Consider the following 22,252-nt stretch of genomic DNA (forward strand, 5'->3'; position numbering starts at 1 on the left):
CCGGGGTCCCAGACAGCAGAGCCGGCGGAGACACAGCACCCAACGAAGACGGGGACCCCCCCAAGCCCGAGAGGAAGGGCCCCGAGATGCCACGACTGTTCTTGGACTTGGGACCCCCTCAGGGGAACAGCGAGCAGATCAAAGGTGAGGAGGCTGCTGGGAGCACGGGAGCGCGGTTGGGGGCCGAGGCCCAGCTCCTTCCAAGATGTAGGGTGCAGTTGAGAAGCTCAGGCTCCCAGGTACCAGACAGGTCAGCCTGATGGTGACAAGTGCAGACCCTAGAGCCACACTCCCTGGGCTCAAATCCTGGCTTTGCCCCTTCCTAGCTGTGATCTTGGACAGATGACCTTCTCTGTGCCTCAGTTTCCCCATCTGCCAAAAACGGATGACAAGGATAGCGCCTACCTAATAGGATTGTGAGGGTTAAATGAGTTAAGACTTCCAAAGCCTTTGGTCCAATGCCTGGCACTTCTAAGCACCTGCTGTTATATCACAATTCACGTCAACTAGAGGTTGCAAACTCAGATGCCCACAGGGGGTCAGACAATATAAGGGAATGAATGACAGGTGGGAATGAATGAATGAATGAGAGCTGGGAGACGTGGGGTAGGAGTTGGGGAGGAAATGCAGCCACTTCTCAGCTCCATTCAGGAATGGCCACCTGGTGTTGCCAAATCTGCTGCTTTCCCCCTTTAAGCCAGAGTTCTGGGTGTTTGAATGGTTGAAACCAATTCAAAAGAAGCCTTTCTGCGGGCTGGGCTGCCAGTGCGTGATCTCTGGTTTAAATTTTCCAACAAGCTGAGGCATCTATTCATTGTGCCAGGCCTCCTGTGCGCCAGGCCCTGAGCTGTCCAGGGCTGAGACCCAGGGAGCCTCAGACCCTGCCCTGCCCACCGCAGTACTGGTGGCTTGAAAGCCTAGTAGAAAGGCCTTTTCTGGAAACTGAGTTTTGATAGGAACACAGGAAATAGTTTGTCATAGAGAGGGGACAATTTAAGAGAAGATAAATGGAGAGTATAATAAACAGCCCCTGTTTAGATGTGGACATAGGGACTGTGGTTCCACTGGAATCATCCAGAGGTCTGATCTCCTTAAATACTGGTATGAAAGTTATAAATGACTGGGCCTCCTTTATATTGGCAACCTCACAGCCACACTTGAGGGAAGGGTTATTATCTCTGTTTGCCAGAGGAGCCTGAGGCTCAAGAGGGAAAGGTCAGGAAGGGGACTGAGCACAGAACCTTCCTTCCTCAAACCCACGGCATTAGAACACTACCACTTCCTCAAGGTTGTTGTGGGGAGTTTGCAACCAGCTGTGTCAGGAAAGACCCTGGGCAGCATGAAAATGACAGGGGATGAGCAACTAAGATGCCTCAGAGGATCTGAGGCGGCGGCGGGGGGAGGGGGCAGTGGTCGGTGTTGTTGGGTGCGAAGAGACTGGGAATAGCATGCTTTTCTTTTTTTTTTTTTAAATCCAGTGAACTCCTACTCATCCTTCATGACCCCACTCAAATTCCCCCTTCCCTGGGAAGCCTTCCTGATTTTGAAAGACTGTCACCCTGTCTTTCCTCTGGGTATCCACAGCCCTTGATAGCTTCCTCTATAAAGCCCCACTCCACCCCATCACCTTGAGATGGGTGGTCAGGGAAGGCCTCAATGAGGAGGTGACTTCTGAGCAGACATGAAGGAAGTGAGCCAGGTGGACATCTGGGAGAAGGATGTTTCAGGTAGAGGACACTGAGATGGGCATTAACTTGGCACGTTCAGGGAATAGCAAAAGGCTGGTGAAGCTGGAGTTGAGTGAATGAGGGGTGGAGAGTGACTCGGTCCACATCCATCTTTCTCCTTGCCCTGCCCTGACCCTCTTCTCATCCCCACCATCGCCCCCCCACAGGGCCTGGCACACAGCTCACTTATGCAGTAATGGAGGAATGAGTGGCCCCTCCATTTACCAGTGAGGAAACAGAGGCTCAGAGAGGTGGATCTGCTTGCCCAGGGACACACAGCAAGAGAGCAGGGTAGGCTTGGGATTTGAAGTGAGGTTTCCTCTTCCCTCCCAGCAGGCTGAGATCACGGAGTCTTAGGGCAGGGAAAGGACCTGGAGATGGCTAGACACCCCAATTTTCTGGCGATTGAGGGCCAAAAAGGGAAAGAAAGTACCTTGGTCAACATTGTGTAGCAGGGAACATTTATTCACTAATCCCACAAATATTGACTGAGTACTTCTATGTGCTTGGGGTTTGGGGACGCAGCCAGAATGAGCCCAACTCAGTCTCTGTTCTGTGGCAAGGCAAACATTAATCACACTGCCACAGAATTACAGTTCTATACTGAGATCAACTTTTGGGAAGGCGAGGTGCTTGGTACTATGGGGTGCAGAGCGGGTTGCACCTGGCCAGACCTCTTGGGAGATCTCCAAAGGCTTTGAAAGTCCAGACAGAGCTGGACAATGAATAGGACTTGAGTTAGATAAGGAAGTTCCAGGCAGAGGGAACAGCCTGTGCAAAGGCTCAGAGGTGGGAGGAATGGGGATGTGGCCCATGTGGTTGGATGGAGGTCAAGCCAGAATGAGGTGGGGACAGAACCAGGAGAGGTCAGCAGAGCCAGGGCACTCGGGCCTGGTGGCCCCGGGAGAAACTGGGGCTTTGTGCTGTGGGCACTGGGGAGCCACAGAGAGGGTTAAGCACTGGAGTAGGGGGAAGACCGCTACCCTTCTGCTTGGAGACCCCCAGTGCAGCCTTTTGGTTCACAAGGGTGGAAACAGGCCCAGACTGTGGCTGAGATTACCTGAGGACACAGAGTTAGGCGGGAGGGCATGCCTCAGTTTCCCCAGGAACAGGAGCTCACCGGGTGTCTCCCCTCGCAGCCAAGCTCTCGCGGCTCTCGCTGGCGCTGCCGCCGCTCACGCTCACGCCGTTCCCGGGGCCGGGCCCGCGGCGACCCCCGTGGGAGGGCGTGGACGCCGGGGCGGCTGGCGGGGAGGCCGGCGGGGCGGGGGCGTCGGGGCCGTCGGAGGAGGACGGGGAGGACGAGGACGAGGACGAGGAGGAGGACGAGGAGGTGGCGGCGGCGGGCGCGCTTGTGGGACCGCGGTGCCCCGGGAGAGCGCGGGCAGCCCCGGTGCCCGTCGTGGTGAGCAGCGCCGACGCGGACGCGGCCCGCCCGTTGCGGGGGCTGCTCAAGTCTCCACGCGGGGCCGACGAACCCGAGGACAGCGAGCTGGAGAGGAAGCGCAAGATGGTCTCCTTCCACGGGGACGTGACCGTCTACCTCTTCGACCAGGTGGGCTGCCCCTGCGCAGGACCCCGGGGCTGGGTCTAGGGAGGGGCGGGGCCTGGATGAAGACCGCGCCTAGATTGGGGGCGGGGTCTGCAGGGTGCGGGCGGGGCGTGGGAGAGCGGGCCAGGGAATGGGGCGGGACTTGAAGGACCAGAAGATGAGGCCTTGAGTGTAAGGGCGGGGCCTGGGAATGGGGCTGGGCCTGGAGGAAGGCCGCGCCTCAAGTGGGGGCGGGGCCTGAAGGGTGAGGGCGGAGCCTGGGGAGAGACTGGCTAGGGAAATAGGGCCGGAGGAGTCCTTGAGTGTGTGGGAGGGGCCTGGGGATGGGGCGGGGCCAGGGGAAGGGCCGACTCCAGAGCAGAGGTGGGGCCTGGGGTGGGGGAGGGTGCTGGAGGGCTAGGGAGAGGCCTGGAGATGAGAACGGATCCGGAAGGAAAGCGCGGTACCTGGTAGTCAGAGGCTAAGGAGAAAGTGAGAGGATTAGGGCGTGGTCTGTAAGGTGGGGGCGGAGCCTAGTGAAGTTCGGGATGGGGTTTCTGCACCAGCGCTCTAATGTTGTGGAGGCCGAGGGGCCGGCTCAGGATGGAGGGGATCTTATCCACTAGGGGTGGGCCATGGAGGCGCTGCAGGTAGGGCTTAAAGAGATGCTGCTTGTAGTGTTAAGATACTAAGTGCAGTAGTGGGTTCAGGGATGGGACAGAGCTAATGAACTGGGGCGGGGCTAAGAGAGATGGGTTGAGGAATGTGTTAAAAGTAACTAGCCTGGGAGGTTAGTGTTGAAGAGAAAAACAGGGCGGTGTGGTGCTTGTGGACTGGGGCCGTGTCTAGATGAACCCGGGGCGGGACATACTAAGGTCCTGAGATGAGTGAGAACAGGGTCAAGAGCTGAGGCCTAGGACACTGAAACAAACTGGAGCGGGGCCTCTTCAGAGGGCGGGGCCTAGGAGCTCGCGGGAGGGTCCGGAGATGCTCAAAATGGGTTAGGGGTTTGGAGGACCATAGGAGCAGGTAGTTGTGGGGCCCGCACTTGGACGCCTGTGGCCGAGATCTAGGACGTGAGTAAGGGTCACGGAGACGGGACGGGACTTACGGAGATAGTCCTGGGTTAGGCACTTCCGTGGAGGCAGCGCGTTAAGGAGCCGGGAGAGAATTCCTGCAGTGGACTGCTTAGCTGTGGGCGGGAGTCCGTGGTCGGGGGAGGAGCTTCAGGCCGGGGGAGGTTAAAGCTGGCCTGAGGCTTCGAAGGCAGATTAGGGGATCTCCAGAGAGAGCGATTGTAAATTGGGATGCCTGAAGCCCCAGAAATGTTAGCGGGGTTTGTTGCTTGTTGGGATGTAGTGAGTGGGATGTGACGGTTCGCCCCCTCTTGCCTCCCCTAATATGCCTTCACAGGAGACGCCAACCAACGAGCTGAGTGTCCAGGGCCCCCCCGAGGGGGACACGGACCCGTCAACGCCCCCAGCGCCCCCGACGCTTCCCCACCCCGCCACCCCCGGAGATGGGTTTCCCAGCAACGACAGCGGCTTTGGTGAGGGGCGGGGCGGGGCAGAGTTGGGGGCGGGGTCCATGGGAAGGGCAGCGGCGGGGCGGGGCCTGCTGAGGGGCGGGGTTGGAGGGCTGAAGAAGTGACTGAGGGTCTGACCGCGTCCTCTCTCCTCTCCCTCCTCACCCCACCCCGCCCCCAACGCTAGGAGGCAGTTTCGAGTGGGCGGAGGATTTCCCCCTCCTCCCCCCTCCAGGCCCCCCCCTGTGCTTCTCCCGCTTCTCCGTCTCGCCTGCGCTGGAGACCCCGGGGCCCCCCGCCCGGGCCCCCGACGCCCGGCCCGCAGGTATCGTGCTTCAGACCCTTGGCCCTGCCCCACGTCTGCCAATCTCTGTCCCCATCTGTCTCTCCCACTTTCTTGTCCCCATCTCTCTGAATTTCTTTGCCTCTCTCCCAGTTTCTTCCTTCCCCTCTCTCAGTCTGGCTGCTCACCAGTGAAACCCCACCCACCTCTGGAGCCCGCTCAGACCAAGAGGTGTCCATCAGATGGGCTTGGGCAATCGCGCCCTACCCTGAGCCTCAGTTTCCCTTCTGTAAGGATCCCCTCTGAGTCTTGCCCGTATTTTTTTTTTTTTTTTTTGGCCGCGCCGCTTGGCATGTGGGATCTTAGTTTGCCGACCAGGGATGGAACCCGCGCCCCCTTAACCTACTGGACCGCCAGGGAAGCCCCAAATCATTTCTTTCTTTCCTTCTCTCTTTCTTTCTCCCTTTCTTTCTTTCTTTCTCTCTCTCTCTCTCTCTCTCTCCCTCCCTCCCTCCCTCTCTTTCTTTCTTTTTCTTTCCCATCTTTGCCCCATCTTTGTGCTAAGATTCCTGTCTGGTACTTGGTGGATCTTGATCCCATCTCCTTCAGGGGGCATAGGTTGATCAGAGGCAGACAAGAAGCCAGAGGAAACCAGGGGGCTCAAAGCTGGTTAGTATGAACCAGAGCAGAGAGCACACGGCCAGGGAGCCCCATAGCAATAACAGCAAGCACTCCCATAGACCCTAGAATGTGCTTGCAACATCTTACCCCATTTAATCCTCCCTATGATCCCATGGGGTGTATTCTAGTCTCATTCCCATTTTACAGAAGAGAAAACTGAGGCACAGAGAGGCATGAGGAGCTGGGGCACAAACCCTGGCTGCCTGGCCTCTGAGTCTGTGTCCACTCCAGTAGTCAGCATTTGTCAGGTACCTTTCTTGCGTTTCACTTATGCCATAATGTCAATCCTCACCACCACCTTGGGAGAACATCCCTGCATACAGGGCTTGCACTGGGCCAGGCAGGTGGAGGTGTTCCCAGAGGACAGAACTAAGTAGGGGGAAGGTGCAACTGGCTCTTTTCAGGGGGGACTCCATACCTGCTCCCCTACACTGTGCCTGAGTTCAGCTGTTGGCCCTGCCACTTCTTGGCTGGGTGACCTAGGGCAAGTCGCTTTCCCTCTCTGTACCTCAGTTTCTGTAGAACGAGGAGGATAACAGGATCTAACTCCTAAGTTTGTTAAGGGGATTAAATGGCTTAATCCTCCCCTTGCACGCAGCAGTGGTCTTTAACTGGTAGCTGTTCCTGCGTTTAATGAAGTAGATGCTTACTGAGAATCCGCTGAACTGGGCTGGGGGATTCCGTGGTGGGCAAGATCAGGGAGCCCCCCTCCGCCCTACTCACAGCACTGCCCACAGTCCCACAGTAAGTGAATAAGTGCCAACTCAGGGTTGCTGAGAAAGCAGATGACAAGAGGAAAGGGCTTTGTGTCCTCGGTGATGGAAGGGTCCTTTAACCAGGGACTTGAAGGGCTGGTGGTGGTTAACTAGGTGAAGGGGAAGGGGACAGCGTGCTAGCAGACGGGACAGCTTGCAGAGGGCCTGAGGCAGGAGAGAGCTTGGCTGATTCATGGAACAGAAGGGAAGCGGGTGTGTCTGGAGGTTACTTGCAGAGTTGGGTGGAGGGGGGTGGGTGTGGGAAGTGAGAGAGAGCAGGACAGACCCCACAGGGCTTGAGGGTAAGCTGAGGGGCGGGGACTTTGTCCTGCGGGCGCTAGGGAGCCACGAGGACTGTGAGCTGGGGAGGGGCAGCATCAGCCCCGGGTGTAGGAAGACTTCTCCCGGGCCTTGTGGGGGCCAGTGGAGGCAGGGAGGCTGGGGAGGAGGCCAGGCAAGGCTCCAGGGGGGAGAGCAGAGGACATACAGCGTCAAGGGCAGGAGGGATGGGCTGAGGGTTGACCCTTCACTTGGCAACATCCTCAGATTTCACCCCCAAATGTCACTCCTCCCAGAGGTCTTCTTGGAGGCCCCCAAGAGGACAGGGTGAAGTGGGTTCCAGGGCTTGGGGACACCAGCCAAGTGTTGAGTCAGGGCTGAGGCCCATCGGGCCAGCAATCCAGGATGACTTCACCTTTATTCACCTGGAGAGGAGAGGGAGGGCCCGATCACACAAAACCCCAAATCCCTTTACTCAATCCTTAGCTATTCCGCAACTGGGCTGGGAAGCTGCTGAGCCGGTTTCGAGACCACGGCTGGGGGGTGGGGGGGTGAGGCAGGCGGAGCCCCCTTCTTCCTCAGACCCCTGTGCTCGGCGTGGCTCTGCCCACTTCACACACGTTCCCTGGGTGCTGAGTGCTGCCAGGAATCTCAGAGTTTCCCTCCTCCTTTGAAAAGGACACGAGGGTCATGCTCCCCATTTAAAGAGAGGGAAACCGAGGCTCAGGGACTGGAAGAGAGGGCAATGACTTGACCCAGGCCACTCAGGTGAGAAGTGTGAGGTGGAGCGGGAGGGTGCCCGGTGGGTAGCCCTGGCTGAGAGTCTCCATCCCACAGACCCTGGTTTTCTGGATCTGTTGTATGGGTGGGAGGCTCTCCTTCCGCTGGGAGAGAAGGGATCATGGTGGGAAAGTCTGGTGGGACGGCACTTTGTGCAGGGCCTCTACTGGATGCTGGGGATGCAGCAGTGATGAAATGCAGTCGCATCCTCTCTGATCTTCCAGCCTAGAGGGGCAAGCAGACAGGAAGCTAGCTCTTTGACAATGACTGAGATTATCCCAGAGGAGAAATGTGAAAGAGAATAAGCATAGTGGAAGGGAATTCCCTGGCGGTCCAGTGGTTAGACTCAGTGATTTTACGGCCGAGGTGAAATCCCTGGTCGGGGAACTAAGATCCCACAAGCCATGCGGCACCACCAAAAAAAAAAGAAAACCAAAAAAACAAACCAAAAAAAAAACCCCCACTATAGTGCAGTGAGATAGAATGACCTTGGGGGGTGAGGGGGACGACTGCTTGACTGAGAATGGCCCGGAGAAGACCCCTGAAGAGGGGGCATGGCGACGGAGGCCTGAGTTCTATGGGAAGGGCTAAGGGCATGCCAGGCAGTTGGAACAGCCAGTGCAAAGGCCCTGGGGTAGGACTGTGCTTGGAGGAACAGCAAGGAAGCAGACCACTGTGGCTGGCGCAGAGTGAGTCGGGGGCGGGAGTAAATGAGGACAGAAAAAGGACAGAGCAGATCAGGTGGGGCCCTCCCCATGGTGAGGACGTGGTTTTCACTCCGATCGGCAAGCCAGAAGCCATGAGCCTTTCTGCCCGGTAATTCCATTTCTCTCTCCTCTCCCTCCATCCTCAGGCCCCGTGGAGAACTGACTCCCCGAAGACCTGACCCCCCTCCACCCCCAGAAGAGGGGTTGAGAGTAGAATCCTCTGTGGACGATGGAGCCACTGCCACCACCACAGACGCCGCCTCCGGGGAGGCCCCCGAGACCGGGCCCTCCCCCTCCCCCACCATGTGCCAAACGGGAGGCCCTGGCCCTCCGCCCCCCAGCCCCCCGGACGGCTCCCCTGAGCCCCCTGACCCCCTCGGTGCCAAATGAGGCAGGAAGCCCCTCACCCCTCCCTGGAGAGCCGCCTTTCTCGGAACTGAACTGAACTCTTTAGGGCCTGGAGCCCCTCTGCACAGCGGAGGCCCCTCCTCACCCACTCCCAGCCCCAGACAGGGGCCGAAGGCTTCAGGGACCTGGACCCCGCCCCCCATCTCGCGTCTCCCCTTTCCCAGCCCAGCCTGGCCCCTGGAGGGGCCTCTGGTTGAAACCTTCGCGTGGCATTTTCACATTATTTAAAAAAGACAAAAAACAACTTTTTGGAGGAACGTGGGGCGTGTGTGTGTTTCGGGAGATGAAGAGGGGAGGCTGCAGGGAGCAGGTGCTGTCCAGGAGATACGGCCATCCTCACAGCCCCATCTGACAGGAACATCAAGGCTCAGAAAGGCAGAAATGCCTGTGTGGCAGCAAGACCCCCGGCTTCTCCACTTCTCTGGATCTCAGTCTGGTGTCGGCATCACCGACTTCTGCTGCAGCCTCAACTTACAGTTCAGGAGGTGACGAGGAGCCGGCGAGCGTTCGGGAAGGTGGCAGGTTATGGTCAGAGCTGGGTTTCTGCAAGGTGGCCAGAAGCTGTCCCGGGGCCAGGGCTGGTGAGGAAAATGCTCGGAAATGACCTGCCAGCACCCACACTGGATCATGGCCACAACCCACACATCTCAGAATGGCACTGCCTGTGCCTCGAGGGTCAGAATCTATCTCCCTGCCCATGGTAACTGCCTCAGTTTACCTGTTTCTCCATGTGACCACCCACCTCTCTGACATTCTCTTGCCTTTCCCCTAATCGAACCTCTCCATTCAAATTTCTCTCTTTTTGTTTTTTGTCCCTTTAGTTCCCTCTTTCACCCGGTCCCAGTTCTTTGTTTTCCCATCCCATGTCTTCAGCCTCTTTCTTCTCATCTATTTCTTCGTCTGAGTATCACCCCATCTCTACTTCTTTCTCCTTGTCTGTGTGTCCCCGTCACCTTCCTGTCTCTATTATGTCCTTCTGCCACGGGCTTTTGTCTCGATTTCTTTTTCTCAGTTTGTCCTGGTCTCTTGACTGATTCTGTCTCCATCTTTGTCTTTTTTTCTTCTGACTGGGTCTGTCTTTGCATCTCTGATCTCCTGGCTTCAACCTGTCTTCCCCCCACCCCCACCCGCCGTCACCTTGGTACCAGATTCATTTGTGTACATGAAGGAAGCAGTTTGGATGAGGGAGGAAGGGGTCAGGAGTGGGGACCCAGCCGGGATGCTGTGTGGACTCCTGGCTTAGGAATTAAGATGATGAGAGCATTAGGGCCACATGTAAGTTGTGGGCGATGGAGAAAGAGCAAATGAGAGGATTAGGTTTTGCCTCTGTCCCCTACTGCCACTTCTGATAGATCTGGTGGTTCTTGAACTGATCTTGTAACATGTCTGCCCAGGGTGGGTGCTGCATGGAACCCAGCCAGGTTAGGCAGTGAGAGCCTAGGCTCCTGGGTCTGAGGGAGGAGGGGGCTGGGGGCCTGGACTCCCGGGTCTGAGGGTGAAGGGGTGTATTAGCTCACTAGGGCTGCTGTAACAAAGTTCCACAAATTGAGTGGCTTAAACCAGACATTTATTGTCTCAGTTCCGGAGGCTAGATGTCCAAGATCAGGGTGTCGGCAGAGTTGGTTCCTTCTAAGGGAGAATCTGTTCCAGGCCTGTCTCCTAGCTTCCAGTGGTCGTCTGGCAATCTTTGGTGTTCCTTGGCTTGCAGAAGCATCACCCCGATCTCTGCCTTCATCATCACATGGCCTTCTCTCCTTGCATGTGTGTCTCTGTGTCCAAAATGTCCCTTTGTATAAGGACACCAGTCAAATTGGATTAGGGCCCACACTAGTGACCTCATCTTAACTAATTGTATCTGCAATGATCCTATTTTGGAATAAGATCACATTTTGAGGTTTTGGGAGTTAGGACTTCAATATATGGATTTGTGGGGGACACGGTTTAACCCGTAACAAGGGGGTTGGGAGTATGGGGTCCTGGGAGAGGAGGGAGCTGAAAGCCAGGATTCTCCATCCTTGGGGAGAAGATGGATTGGGGGGCAAAACTGAAGGACAATTCTGAGGTGACTGGAGTCTGATTTTAATGTTCCACAGGCATCTCCAGCTTAATTTTGCTAAAACAGAACCACTGATTTCTCCCCCCATAAATCCCCTCTTTAGCCATCTCAGTAAATGACATTGCCATTCACCAGCTGCTCAAGCTAGAATCCCAGAGTCGACCCAGCCCTCAGCAAGTCTTGCTGGCTCCTCTTCCCAAAGGACTCATGCGGGTCCGGGTCTCTCCAAGTGTGTGGCCACGCCCTCTTACACCAGAATGGCAGCACAGCCTCCTAATTACTGCTCACCTCCAAATTACTCGCCTGCAACAGCCAAAGGCCCCCTCCTGCAACATCAACCCAAATACATCACTCTCCTGTGTCATGACCTTGGATGGCCTCCCATCAGCTAAGAGTACATTCAAAGTCCTAACATGGCTGTCCAGGCCCCAGATGATCGGGCCCAGGCATTTCCTCCATTTCCCATCGCCCCATCCCCACTCCACCAACACCGTACAGGCACACCAACATGCTGTCAGTTACTCCAACACAATGTGCCTTTTCCTGCCTTGGCACATGCTGTTCCCTTTGCCTGGAATGCTCTTCTGGGGCGTCTCCACTGAGCCAGCTACTTACCCACAATAGGCACTCGGTACCTATGGGTTCATTCCGTGGAGGAGAGCAACACAGGGGGAGACAGTGGTGGGACCCTCCATCGACCCAGGGACCTCATTTCCCATGACTTTCTTGGGTCAATGACTCCATTTCCGTGGAATTTTTGAGAGGTGTTGGGAATTCCACTTCCTCATTTGGGAACTCCATTCCCCATCAGCCCCTGGGGCGGAAGCGGTCAGGCAGAGCCTTGTTTCCCAACCGGAGGAAGTGGGGGGCAGGGTAATCAGCCTAAGGGAAACCCAACAGCGGAGTCCTAAGAAACTACATTCCCCAGGAGACCTCCAGAATGGCTCTCCCGACAGTGGGGCGGCCAGCGCCGCATAGCTTGCTGGGAATTGTAGTCCGGCAGTCTCCCGGGAGGGATGGGTGCACCACCTTGGAGTTGTTACAGTGATTAGGAGCCTTCACACCCGCGGATGTCTGTGGCCAAGGGCGGGGCCGGGTCAAGGCCCGAGACCCGGGATCTTCCACACCCCACTGGCAGCACTCAACAATTAGGAGTTAGATCCCTTGGGGACACGGAGGATAGCTGCAGTTCAGGCACGCCCTGGGACGACAAGCTTCCCTTCCAGCAGGGGCTTGGTCCTGGGCCTGTCTGGAGTTGTGGTTTCTCGTACTAAATCCTCCTCAGCTGCAGATCTGGACGTAGGAGAGAGACGGGGTCTCCCGAAACCCCTCTCGGGATCCACGTGCTTTTGTTCCTTGGGGACACCACGCACACCCCAAGCTGGAAGGCAAAGGGGGACAAGCCTGGACCTGGGGCTCAGGAGTACCCCACCCCCCCAAGGTTTCACCCTCAAAGAATGCGGTCCTTACACTTCTGTAAGCTGTCAGATTCCCGGGAAAGGAGATGTTATCAAAATGCCGGTTCTCAGCACTACCCCTGCTTGGTGTAAAATGTCTTCCAAAGGATGATCCTCTAGTGGCTGAGAAAACCGGTTCAATTGGCCCACAGTCCCACCCTCTTGGCCCCAAAGCCCCGCCCCACCTACACTGGTCCCAACCTATTCCCGGCACCACTGACCTCTAGCCCAGCCGATCAGATATTATCTGTTGCCCCTCAAAGACCACAAGCCCGAGAGCAAAGGTGGGATAAGTGTCTGCCTGGCGCCTGGCTGTCAGGTAATGTCTAGAATGAATGGTAGACCTCGTCCCAGAAGCTCTGCATACCTGCATTCTCAGCACCCTTCAGTTTGAATGCAACGCTAACTCCAACCCAGTTAAACTTCTTCCTTTACTCCACCCCCGCGGGCTATGCGTGAAACCAGAACTGAGCCATCCAGGAGATGCCCGGTTCGTTCAGCTGCACGGACAGCACCCTTTCTTCACGCGTTACCAGGCCGGCTCCACCAAGCACCTCAGCTCCACCAACCCCAAGGGACGAGGGGGTCCACAGGCCGCGAGTGGTTAAATAATTCATAAGATTACCAACAGCGTGTTAATTACAAATAATGAGGGAGGAGCTAGAGGAGATGAGTTTTCCAAATGGGGAACCAGGATCCACAGCCCCAGGGCCCGGGGGTCCGGCCACCCGGGCAGGGCAGCTCCGTAATAAATAATGGAGTTGGGGGCAGGGGGTCAGGGCTGCTCCTGCTTCTTCTTGACAGAAATCCGCTTCTTCCTCGCGGCCAACATCTCATAGAACGGGTCCACGCTCACGGCGGCCCTGCAGGAGGGGCGGGATCCCAGGGTGAGGGCCGAGGGGCCTGGGCCCCCGGCCACCCCCTCCCGAAGGACTCCGGGGCGCAGGCTCACTGGATGGACTTGATCCACTCGTCCTTCTCCTCCTGCGTGGGGGCCGAGATCCGGTACACCATGTGGTTCCCCTCGACCACCCGGCCATCTGCCTCCGTCTTGCAGGCTTTGATGAGCTGCCCCTTGTTGTTGCGGATGTAGAGCTCGAAGCAGTTCTGGGTAGACACGAGACGACGGACAGCTGGGAAGAGCCAGCCCTGGGGCCAGGGGAGACCCCCCGACACGGCAGGACGGGGTACAGGGAGGGTCTTACTGGTTTCCGGGGGTCGTCCACCTCGCGGATGCTCAGATTCTCCAGGGGGATGATTCCTCGGGGCTCCTTGTCCTGAGAGAACGCGTTTGACCGGATTCAGACTTCCAGTCTCCCCCCCACCCCCCAGCCCCTGCCTCCCGCAGACTCAGGAGTCCGGCCCCCTGCCCCTCGGCCCCGCCCTCACCGTCGTGTACTCAAAATAGTAGAGGCAGTTGTCCGTGAGGATAAACCAGCGCCGCTTCCACGTCTTCACCCGGCCCCCTGGAAGGGAAGGGGGGTAGGGGGCCTGGGCTCAACAGGGGGACGGGAGCCTCTGGGAGGGCGGGGAGGGGGGGCGGGGGGCGGTGAGAGACAGAGCGAGCGCAGGGAAGGCGGGGCTGTCAGGGCCTCGGACAGAGCCATGCGTGGGGAGACAGCCGAGCAGGACCAGGCGTGGTGTCTGGGCCCCGGGAACCGGTCCACCCGCAGCGTGCGGCTCTACACTCTCTAAGCCTGTCTGTCGACTCGGGTCAGGGCCCCCAACCCCCCTGCTATGGGCCCGAGGCCAGGGCAGCCCCCTCCCCTTGTGTCATGTCGGGGAGCAAGGACGGGGCCGGCCTTGTACCTACCTCCTGGGGCAGACAGCGAGAAAGCAGGCAGGACCAGGCGAGAAGGGAAGGCGCGAGAATGGGGTGCCCCCGAGAGCCGCAGGGTTGGGGAGGGAAGGGATGCGCAGGGGGTGGCACGGAGATTGACAGAAACAGCAGAGAGAAACACGCAGAGAAGGAGGGCGGGAGGGAGAGAGAGGGAAGAAAACCAGTTACATCCACATGAGGGAGGAACGGCCTGACCCTCTCCCACCCGGGAGGCTGAGGATCCTGAGCCGCCCTGAGGCGGCGCGCCAGGGCCCGGCTCCAGCCCGGCCCCTAGGATGTACCCCAGGCCAGGAGGGCCTTCCACTGCCTCGGCGAAGATGTCTCTATAGGGAAGTCATCCCCACAAGGCAGCAGACAAAAGCCCCAGTCGCTGGGCCAAGGTGGGCACGGGAGTCACGTGAGAACCAGTCCAAACTGGCTGTGTGACCTCGGGACAACCCCTGGCCCTCTGTGGACTCCAGTCTGGAGACCCACCCCAGCCCACGCCTTCCTGCTTCAAAGTGACCTGCTTCTGGGCTCCCTGTGATCCTGCAAGGCTTAAATTGCAGTAATACTGACTTTTATTAACCATCTTTGTGAATATAACCCCCACCACAGATTCCCTTTCCTGTACTCCAGTGTTTAAGAGGTGCCTCTTTCTAATGACCTTGTGATGTGCTCTGGCCAGAGATCTGGGTCCAAGGCCACCTCTGCCCAGTGGCTGCTGGACAGTGACCGAGCCTCAATCTCCTCATCCAAGAAATGGGAAGGAATCCTTCTCCTACTGGTGGGCGCGGTTTGGAAGAGAACCAGTTCCTCAGGAAGCTGCCCCTCCTGCTTTTCTTTCACACCCACTCACTGCCAGGGGCACCATTTGGCCTTCCTTGAATCATCTAAATTCCTCCCAGACCCCGCAGACCCGTCAGCCTCCCTCCCTCGGAGCTGATGCAGGAACCCATCCACCCCAGCTAGTTGTCTGGAAGGAGTGATTTGCATTTTTTATGCACCAGGGACCTGCTACTGTGGCTGGAGAAGCGATTCCTCCATTTAGGAGCAGAATTCCATGGCGGGGGGGGGGGGGGGGGGTGCGGCGGGCAGGGTGAATGATGAGACGTGAACGGAGCAAAGCCGTGCCTTGACCCTGTGCCAGGCTGGAAGCTTCCTCTGGGCCCTCCCACTGTCCGGGCTGCCTTCACTGTCCAAGCAGGACTATAATTCCTCACCAGATTCTCTGTCTCCCTGGGGCAGCCACTCACTGCTCCTCCATTAAAAAGCCACCGCTGGGACTTCCCTGGTGGTGCAGTGGATAAGACTCCGTGCTCCCAATGCATGGGGCCCGGGTTCCATCCCTGGTCAGGGAACTAGATCCCACGTGCATGCCGCAACTAAGGAGCTAGCCTGCGACAACTAAGACCTGGCGCAGCCAAAAAAAAAAAAAAACAAAGCCACCGCTGACCCTCCCAGGGCACCTACTACCACCAGGCCCAGCTATGAGCCAACGGCTCTCAACCTGGGCCATGCATTGGAACCACCTGGAGAGCTTTCAATATGACTGATGGCCTATCTTGCCCGCAAGCGACCCGACTTCACAAGCCTGTGGACTGGCCATTGCGGTTTTCGGGTGAATCTCTGGGCAGCCGGGATTGAGAACCACTCCAGTCCTCAGCCAGCTGTACCCGTCAGACCTCTGCTAACTAACCCCGAATGTGCTGGTGCCACGCGTTCTAAGGGTCACCGGCCCCTGCCGCATCCATCCCATCGTGGCCAGGGGCTCCCGATTCACCTAGGCCAGCCAGGGTGCTTCCCCCACTCCCCACCAGGAACCAATCCAACCAGCTGATAATTCCACCGGGGTATTCTGAGACCCGTTTCCTCATTTCTGCAGGCTCTTTTCTGCCTAAAGGAGATGTTCTGGGGAGGTACGACGCCCCTAGAACAGCCACCACACTACTGGGCTGATGAGGAGGTAACATACCATGGGGATAAATGCCAAGAGCCTCATACTCGGTCTGCCTCGGACCCCCAAGAGTTCCCTCCAAGTGAGGTAACAGGCTCCCAGGCATCCCAATCCCTTGGGCTATTTTCTGTTCACTACAGATGAGAGCATCCTGAGTGAACACTCTCCCCCCAGATGGGGACTGGGCAATCTGGTTCTTGGCTGTGTCCTCAGTGCCTAAACCAGGGCCTGGCACAAAGAAGGGGTTCCGTAAATACGTATGGGTGAACAGAAGGGGTTAGGGAGCACTGAATACAAGCCCGGCGCCGGGCTTGGGCCCGGCACACAGGGCTGAACTCGTTTTCGGCCCATTTTTCAGATGTGGAAACTGAGGTTCAGAGGGGTGGAATCGCTGGCCTAAGGTCACATAGCGGGTACGTGAGAAAGCTGAGTCCAGAGCCTGGGGCCCACTAACCTCCCCCCTGCAGAGGCAGCCAGCAGAGTCAGCAAGGGACGTACCCAGCTTAAGGAGCCAGCCCTCCCGGTCCGGGTTGAAGAAGGTGTGGGTCAGATCATTCCCGTCATCCTCAGGAATCTTGAAGGGCTCATTTCGGATGCTGTCATAGAGGTTCTGCGGGGCGAAGGCGTGGTCAGCACTTCCAGGCTCCTGGGACCCTCCCAAGGCTACTTGGCAGTGGGGAGGGGGCTCCAGCAACCAGGGAGCCAATGAGACCATGGGTGGGACGGCAGATGGGACGGTGCAGGGAGGGAGGGAGGGAGGAGGCCGGGAGAAAAGGGAAGCAGAAGGCAGAAGAGTGGAGAGAGCCCCAGGGAGGAGAGAGAGGAGGAAAGATTAAAAAATATGTGGAAACACAGACATAGGAAGAGCTCCTACGTTCTGTGAGAGACCGACAGGCAGGTGGAGAATGGGACAGACCAAGACCCTGAAAGAGTCAGAGCCAGAGAGAGACAGAAAAGAGAGAGAGAGAGAGAGACAGGACAGGCAGCCAGAGAGAGAGAAAGAGGAAAGAAATGGACATGCTGGTGTGACCACGCCATCCACGGGCGAGGCGATGATCCCGGTGGGGAGCTCAGGCACTGGGAGACCCGCAGGAAGGAGGGTCTGCGGCAGGAAGAGGGACAGGGCTGAGGGGGCTGGGGGAGAGGGGGGGCCTGACCCTGAGCAGCTCCTCAGGCAGGTCCCCGCCCTCATTGATGCCCCGGTTCATGGCCACGAAGCGCTCCAGGCCCGGCTTGTCCCGGACGTTGGGGTTGTGAAGGCTGGTGTTCAGCATGATCACGGCGAAGGACAGCACGTAGCACGTGTCTGCATTGGACAGTCAGGGGGTGATGACTTGGGCATATTGGCCCCCAGGACCCAAGAGGTCAAGCCCCCAGCTCCCTCCTTCCCCAGGACCCAGGAGCCTGGGCCCCCACCTGTGGACTGGAAAACCCCGGGGTTGCATAGGCAGTAGCGCTGGGCAAAGGCTTCCATCATCCGGTCAATCTTCTGGGCTTCTCCAGGGAGGCGGAAGCTCCAGAGGAACTGCCTGCGTCATAGAGGGGCCGGGTGTCGATGCCAGGACTGGCAGGACCCCCTCCCCACTCTCAATCCCTGTGACAGGAACTGGCCAATGAGAGCTCCACGCTTGTGGCCAATCCGACCACTGAGCATCGGCCATGAGACTTTTGGTGGATTTACACGGAAACACCCTCCTTTCTACTAAGGTTGCTGAACGGGTCTGACGGTTGCTAGGGGCGTCTGCTATCACGTGGGAGGAGGGTCTGCAGCGAGCAATGCCCACACCATGGCGAGCACAAGCAAGAGAAAGAGAAAGTTGTCCTTCTGACACCATTTGAGCACCTGGGTACAGGTATGCCGGGAGGACGCCCCACCGTGGACTTCGGTGTCATGTGAAGGCAGTCCATGCCCTAACTGTTGTTGCTGTTTTGTTTTGAGTAGGGATCGTCGCTTGTAAAGAAAGCCCTGACAGGTACCTTCCTGCCCCTCCAACCTCGTCCCTCTCACCTGAGGGCCTGCACCAGATTGAGGTCGGTGAACTCATGGAGATCCACGAAGGCGTGGAGCACTGCCAGGTTCAGCTCTTCCCTGGGAGGACAGGGACAAAGTCACGCGCAGGAAGGGCCTTGGGGAGGTGGGCGTGGGAGTGGACAGGAGGCGAAGGAGTGGGGGGGCTGCGCCCCCTCTCCCGCACAGAGGCTACCCCTGGAGCCGGTGAAAGTTTTGGCCAAGCCCCCATCACAGGCCTGGCACCAGGGCAGGGATACTCAGAAGGCTCTTGGGAGGACTGTCTGCCTCGAGAACCCTGGTGTGGCTGGACCTCTATTCAGTGGGGAGAAACGCAGCAAACACGTGCTCTGCTGGCCATCACCTCTCTCCGATGAGCCCCAGGTTCCACAGATGCCCTGTGGAGATGGCCCCCCACCCCCCATAGGTCCATGGACAATCCCAGTGCACCCCAGATGTCCACAGACAATCCCCAGAAATCTACAGATGCCCCCCCACATCCCCAGACTCCCCAGACGGTCCCTATGCACCCCAGATGCCCCCAGACGGCCTCTGTACTGCGGATATCCAGAAAGTTCCAAACACCCTAGATGTCCACACAATCCCTAAGCATCCCAAACGTCCACAGATGGCCCTGTGCACCTCAGACGTTCAGGCGGTCTCTACACAGCCCAGACGCTCACAGGAGGTCCTCACGCACCCCGGATGTCCAGACGGCCCCCGCGCAGTCCCAACAGCCACAGATGATCTCCACGCACCCCAGACGTCCATAAGCCCCTAGGTACCCCCGGACAGCCACAGTTGGCCCCCATACGCTCCCAACATCCAGTCTCAGGCACCCTACACCTCTAGGCGGCCCCCACACACCCTGGACGGCCACAGATGGCCCTCATGCTCTCAGATGTCCATGGGCCCCCTGTGCCCCCCAGAAATCCACTGGTGACCCCCCACTTCCGGGCGGCCCACATCATTCCCACGCACACCAGTTGTCCAGACACCATTCTCAGGCTCCCACGCCAGCCCCAGATGTTCTCCACGGTCCGCAGACCTAAATGGATGGTGCCCACATTGCCCAGACGCCCACAAAGGTCCCCCACCCCCCAGATGCTCACAGATGGTGCCCGGCTCCCCCAGACTCCTGTCAGCCCACTCGGTCAAAATCCAGTCACAAGGCTGATCTACCAGGGCCTCTTCTCGGGAGGAGCTGGGTGCAAGGGGCCGAGGCGAGAGGCCAGGCGGGAGGCGGCGGGGGGCAGGGGCGGCTCTCACCTCTCCCCCAGGTAGTCCCCGATGGCCGTCTTGTTCAGGCCTTCGCCCTTGTACAGGAAGCGGGCGATCTCCTCGGGTGTGTTCTGCAGAAGTTCATTCTCCACCAGGAACTGGATCCCCTGCGGGGCGGAGCTGGGTCTCAGGGCTGGGTACTCAGAAAGCCACGCCCCTCCCCCCACATCCTCAGGAACCAGAGCCTCCTAACCCACCCCCACCCTCAACGGAGTAGGGCCGAGTTTTACTTTCAGGCTTTTCCCAGGTCCTTAAATACCATCTGTCCCACATCCTAGCCTTTGCATCTACTGTTCCCTCTGCCTTTGCCTGGTTAATTCCAGCCCCCTGGAAGCAGGGTCTGGCAACGAACAGGAGCTCCGTGAATGTTTGCTGAATGACTGAACAAACTACCATTGCTTTGGACAAGAAGAATAAAGTGGGAAACTGTTAGCAGACAGCAGTCCATCAAGGGCTGTGAGGGCCAAGCCTCAGGCTGGACTAAGGCTTTCTCAGGCTCTCCTGATGCCACGAGGACCACCACTGTAGCTATATCTCACTCTGGATCATGGTATCCATGTCTAAGGGCTCCCTGAGGGCAAGGCAGGGTCAAACTCTTCTCTGGGTCCTCAGCATTGCCTAGCAGAGGGGCAGGCCCGAGGGAGGCCTCAGGAAATGGGTGTAAAATGAATGACTGAATGAACAAACAAACATCTCTCCTCCACCTGGTGAACCCTAACTCATCCTTCGAACCTGACCCGAACATACCCTCCTCAGGGAAGCCCTCCTTGATGCCACCAGGCTTGCTCCTCTGAGTGTCCACAGCCCTGGTACCTCTCTCTCTCTCTCTCTCTCTGTCATGGCACTTGTCAACCCTCTTCTGTACACGTCACTGTCCATATTCCCTACCAGACTCAATCGAGCTCCACCTGGGGACTCTAGGTGACAACAGAAGTGGGCCCTAAAATATGAGCAAAAAGGGGAAGAAGGCCTCCCGGGCAGAAGTTCCAGCCCAGGAACCAATGCAGCCAATATCTGAATCCAGGGATCAGGACCAAGTCTGTCCACCCAAGGTAGACCTTTAACCACCATACTTCTGGAACAGAGAGATGCCAGAATCCCGCGTCTGGACGTCTGCCTGGCTGATCCCAGCCCTGTGGCCCCAAGCACCTTTTTGGGGTCCATATTGAACTTCTTCCTGCCCATTGCCATTTTCCGGTTCCGTTGCAAGGTCTTGCTGCAGGGACAGAGAACGGAGGGTGGAGGGTCAATGCCTGGGCATCCCTGGCCCTGGCCTGGCCTCATGACCCCCAGGTTCCCTGCCCCAGCCCTCACCTGCCCTCATTGGCCTCCAGACCCTCCACCTCGCTCATGGCTTCGCTGAGCTCCTCGCGCAGGCGCTGGATCTCCACCAGCAGCTCCTGCTTCCGCCGCCGGATGTTCTCCAGCTCCATCCGCTCCTCCGGAGTCAGGTCTGGGGGTTCTGGGGGAGGGGATCAGGGGTGGGAGGTCAGTTCTGGGGACTGGGAGCGTGGATTTCTGAAATCTGGGGGAGGACAGGGCTCCTAGGTTCAGGGGGCGGAGGAGGATGAGAGTCCAGCCTCCTGTCTACTGGAAGAAGGGGCTAGGGCCTAGATTCCTCAGTCCAGGGGAGGAAGGGCTAGGAATCTAGACTCTTTAGTCCTGGGGGAGAAGGGGACTGGGAGCCTGAACTCTTAGGTCTGTGGGGAAAAAAGGGCTGGAAGCTTGAACTTCGGTCCATTACTTGAAAGGAGGCTGAGGCCTTGGTTTTCTGCCTCCATTCTTGGCGAAGTAGCTGTGGGTCTGGGTGTCCGGACTCCTGGGTCCATGGAAAGTAACTATGGCAGGCGAAGCTGATGACAGCTTGCAAGAGTTGAGGAAGGGGGCGGGGCATCGAAGGCCCCCGTCCCCGCCTTAGCGGAATCTGTAGCCCCCAAGATCTCTCCTCACCCCACCGTCCCCAAAAGCCCCCTCCCCTCTCCCAGCAGGCACTGGGCTCGCCCGGCCCCTCCAGAGGGAATGCTTCCTCCCCGGACTCGCCTCCGCCGCTCCCACCCCCTCCCGCTGCCACCGGAAACAGGCTCGGCCCAAACAATGGCCTGGAACGCCCCACTCTCCTGCCCCGCCGGAAGCCCGTCCCGTGCCCCACAGAAGCGAAGCGACGACGGAGCCGAACAGCTTCGCAGGGCGCGCGCCGGGAAGAACGCTCGCGGCAGAACGCTGGGGCCGAAACGCTCCATCCGCTCCCAGACGGCCCCGCCCCTCCCCGACTTACCATAGACACCGTCCTCCATGGCGGCTAGGAAGGCCCGCGGGGAGTCCGGGGCGGTCCCGCCGGTCGGGCCTGGATCCGCGTTGGCCCGCGGGCTCGGGTGAGCCCGCTCAAACGCCCCGGGAGCCACCGCCGCCTCCTCAGCGCCAGTCCTCAGCGCTGAAAAGACTCTCCCTTCGCCTCCCAACCGCCCCGCCAGTAGGGACCGCCCCTCGTTTTGACACCGCCAAATCCACGGCGGGCCCTCTCGTCTGCTCCGCCTCCGATACCGAAGAATCGCCCTCCAGGGCCAATAGACGCGCAAGGAGTAGACGTAGCAATGTCCGGCCGGAGGTAGACGGTCTGTGGGGCCAATCGAAGTGCGAGCCGGGGCCGCGCTCCGCCTCCGAAACTAAAGAAGGCTCTTGGCTGGCTTGCTCACCAATGAGAAGCCTCGGAAAGGAGTTGCATGGAGGTGGGACTAAGCAAAAGCAGAGAGGACTACGCCTGCGCAAGGGCTCTGGGCCCTAGGATACCGGGTCAACCGAACCCCGCCTCGAGCGATACGTTGCTAGGGGGCGGTCCCTTGTTGGGGTTGTTGCTAGGGGGCGGGGCCACAACCCTTGGTTATTTCCGTGAGCCGCACCTCCTAGCCGGCCCAGCTGGCTTTTGACTGCAGCGGTTGCCACGCAACCGGGAGTAGCTTTGGCTCAGCCTTTTTTTGGCTTCCTTCCTCCGGGTACTGGC

General features: G+C 58.4%; 2 protein-coding genes across 2 annotated transcripts; one reads left to right on the forward strand and one right to left on the reverse strand.

Moving 5' to 3' along the window:
• Window positions 1–8: 8 nt before the first annotated feature.
• On the forward strand, window positions 9–9,732 carry LMTK3 (lemur tyrosine kinase 3; the record flags this gene model as incomplete). The annotated part of the gene is made up of 5 exons (XM_028484244.1): window positions 9–144; window positions 2,867–3,282; window positions 4,672–4,807; window positions 4,971–5,108; window positions 8,415–9,732. Coding segments are annotated over 5 exons (843 nt in total), but the record flags the coding sequence as incomplete, so codon positions are not given.
• Window positions 9,733–12,788: 3,056 nt separating this feature from the next.
• Window positions 12,789–21,754, reverse strand: CYTH2 (cytohesin 2). The gene is made up of 12 exons (XM_007112368.4): window positions 21,530–21,754; window positions 20,569–20,716; window positions 20,404–20,470; window positions 19,243–19,361; window positions 17,974–18,054; window positions 17,382–17,494; window positions 17,123–17,271; window positions 16,464–16,575; window positions 13,579–13,655; window positions 13,395–13,466; window positions 13,142–13,296; window positions 12,789–13,052 (listed from the first exon to the last, which is right to left on the reverse strand). Exons 1-12 carry the CDS (start codon window positions 21,546–21,548, stop codon window positions 12,965–12,967), a joined length of 1,200 nt encoding a protein of 399 aa, XP_007112430.1. The 5' UTR covers window positions 21,549–21,754; the 3' UTR covers window positions 12,789–12,964.
• Between the last annotated feature and the right edge of the window lie 498 nt (window positions 21,755–22,252).

This window comes from Physeter macrocephalus, unplaced genomic scaffold (genome assembly GCF_002837175.3).
Source record: "Physeter macrocephalus isolate SW-GA unplaced genomic scaffold, ASM283717v5 random_150, whole genome shotgun sequence".
In the NCBI taxonomy this organism is placed as follows: domain Eukaryota; kingdom Metazoa; phylum Chordata; class Mammalia; order Artiodactyla; family Physeteridae; genus Physeter; species Physeter macrocephalus.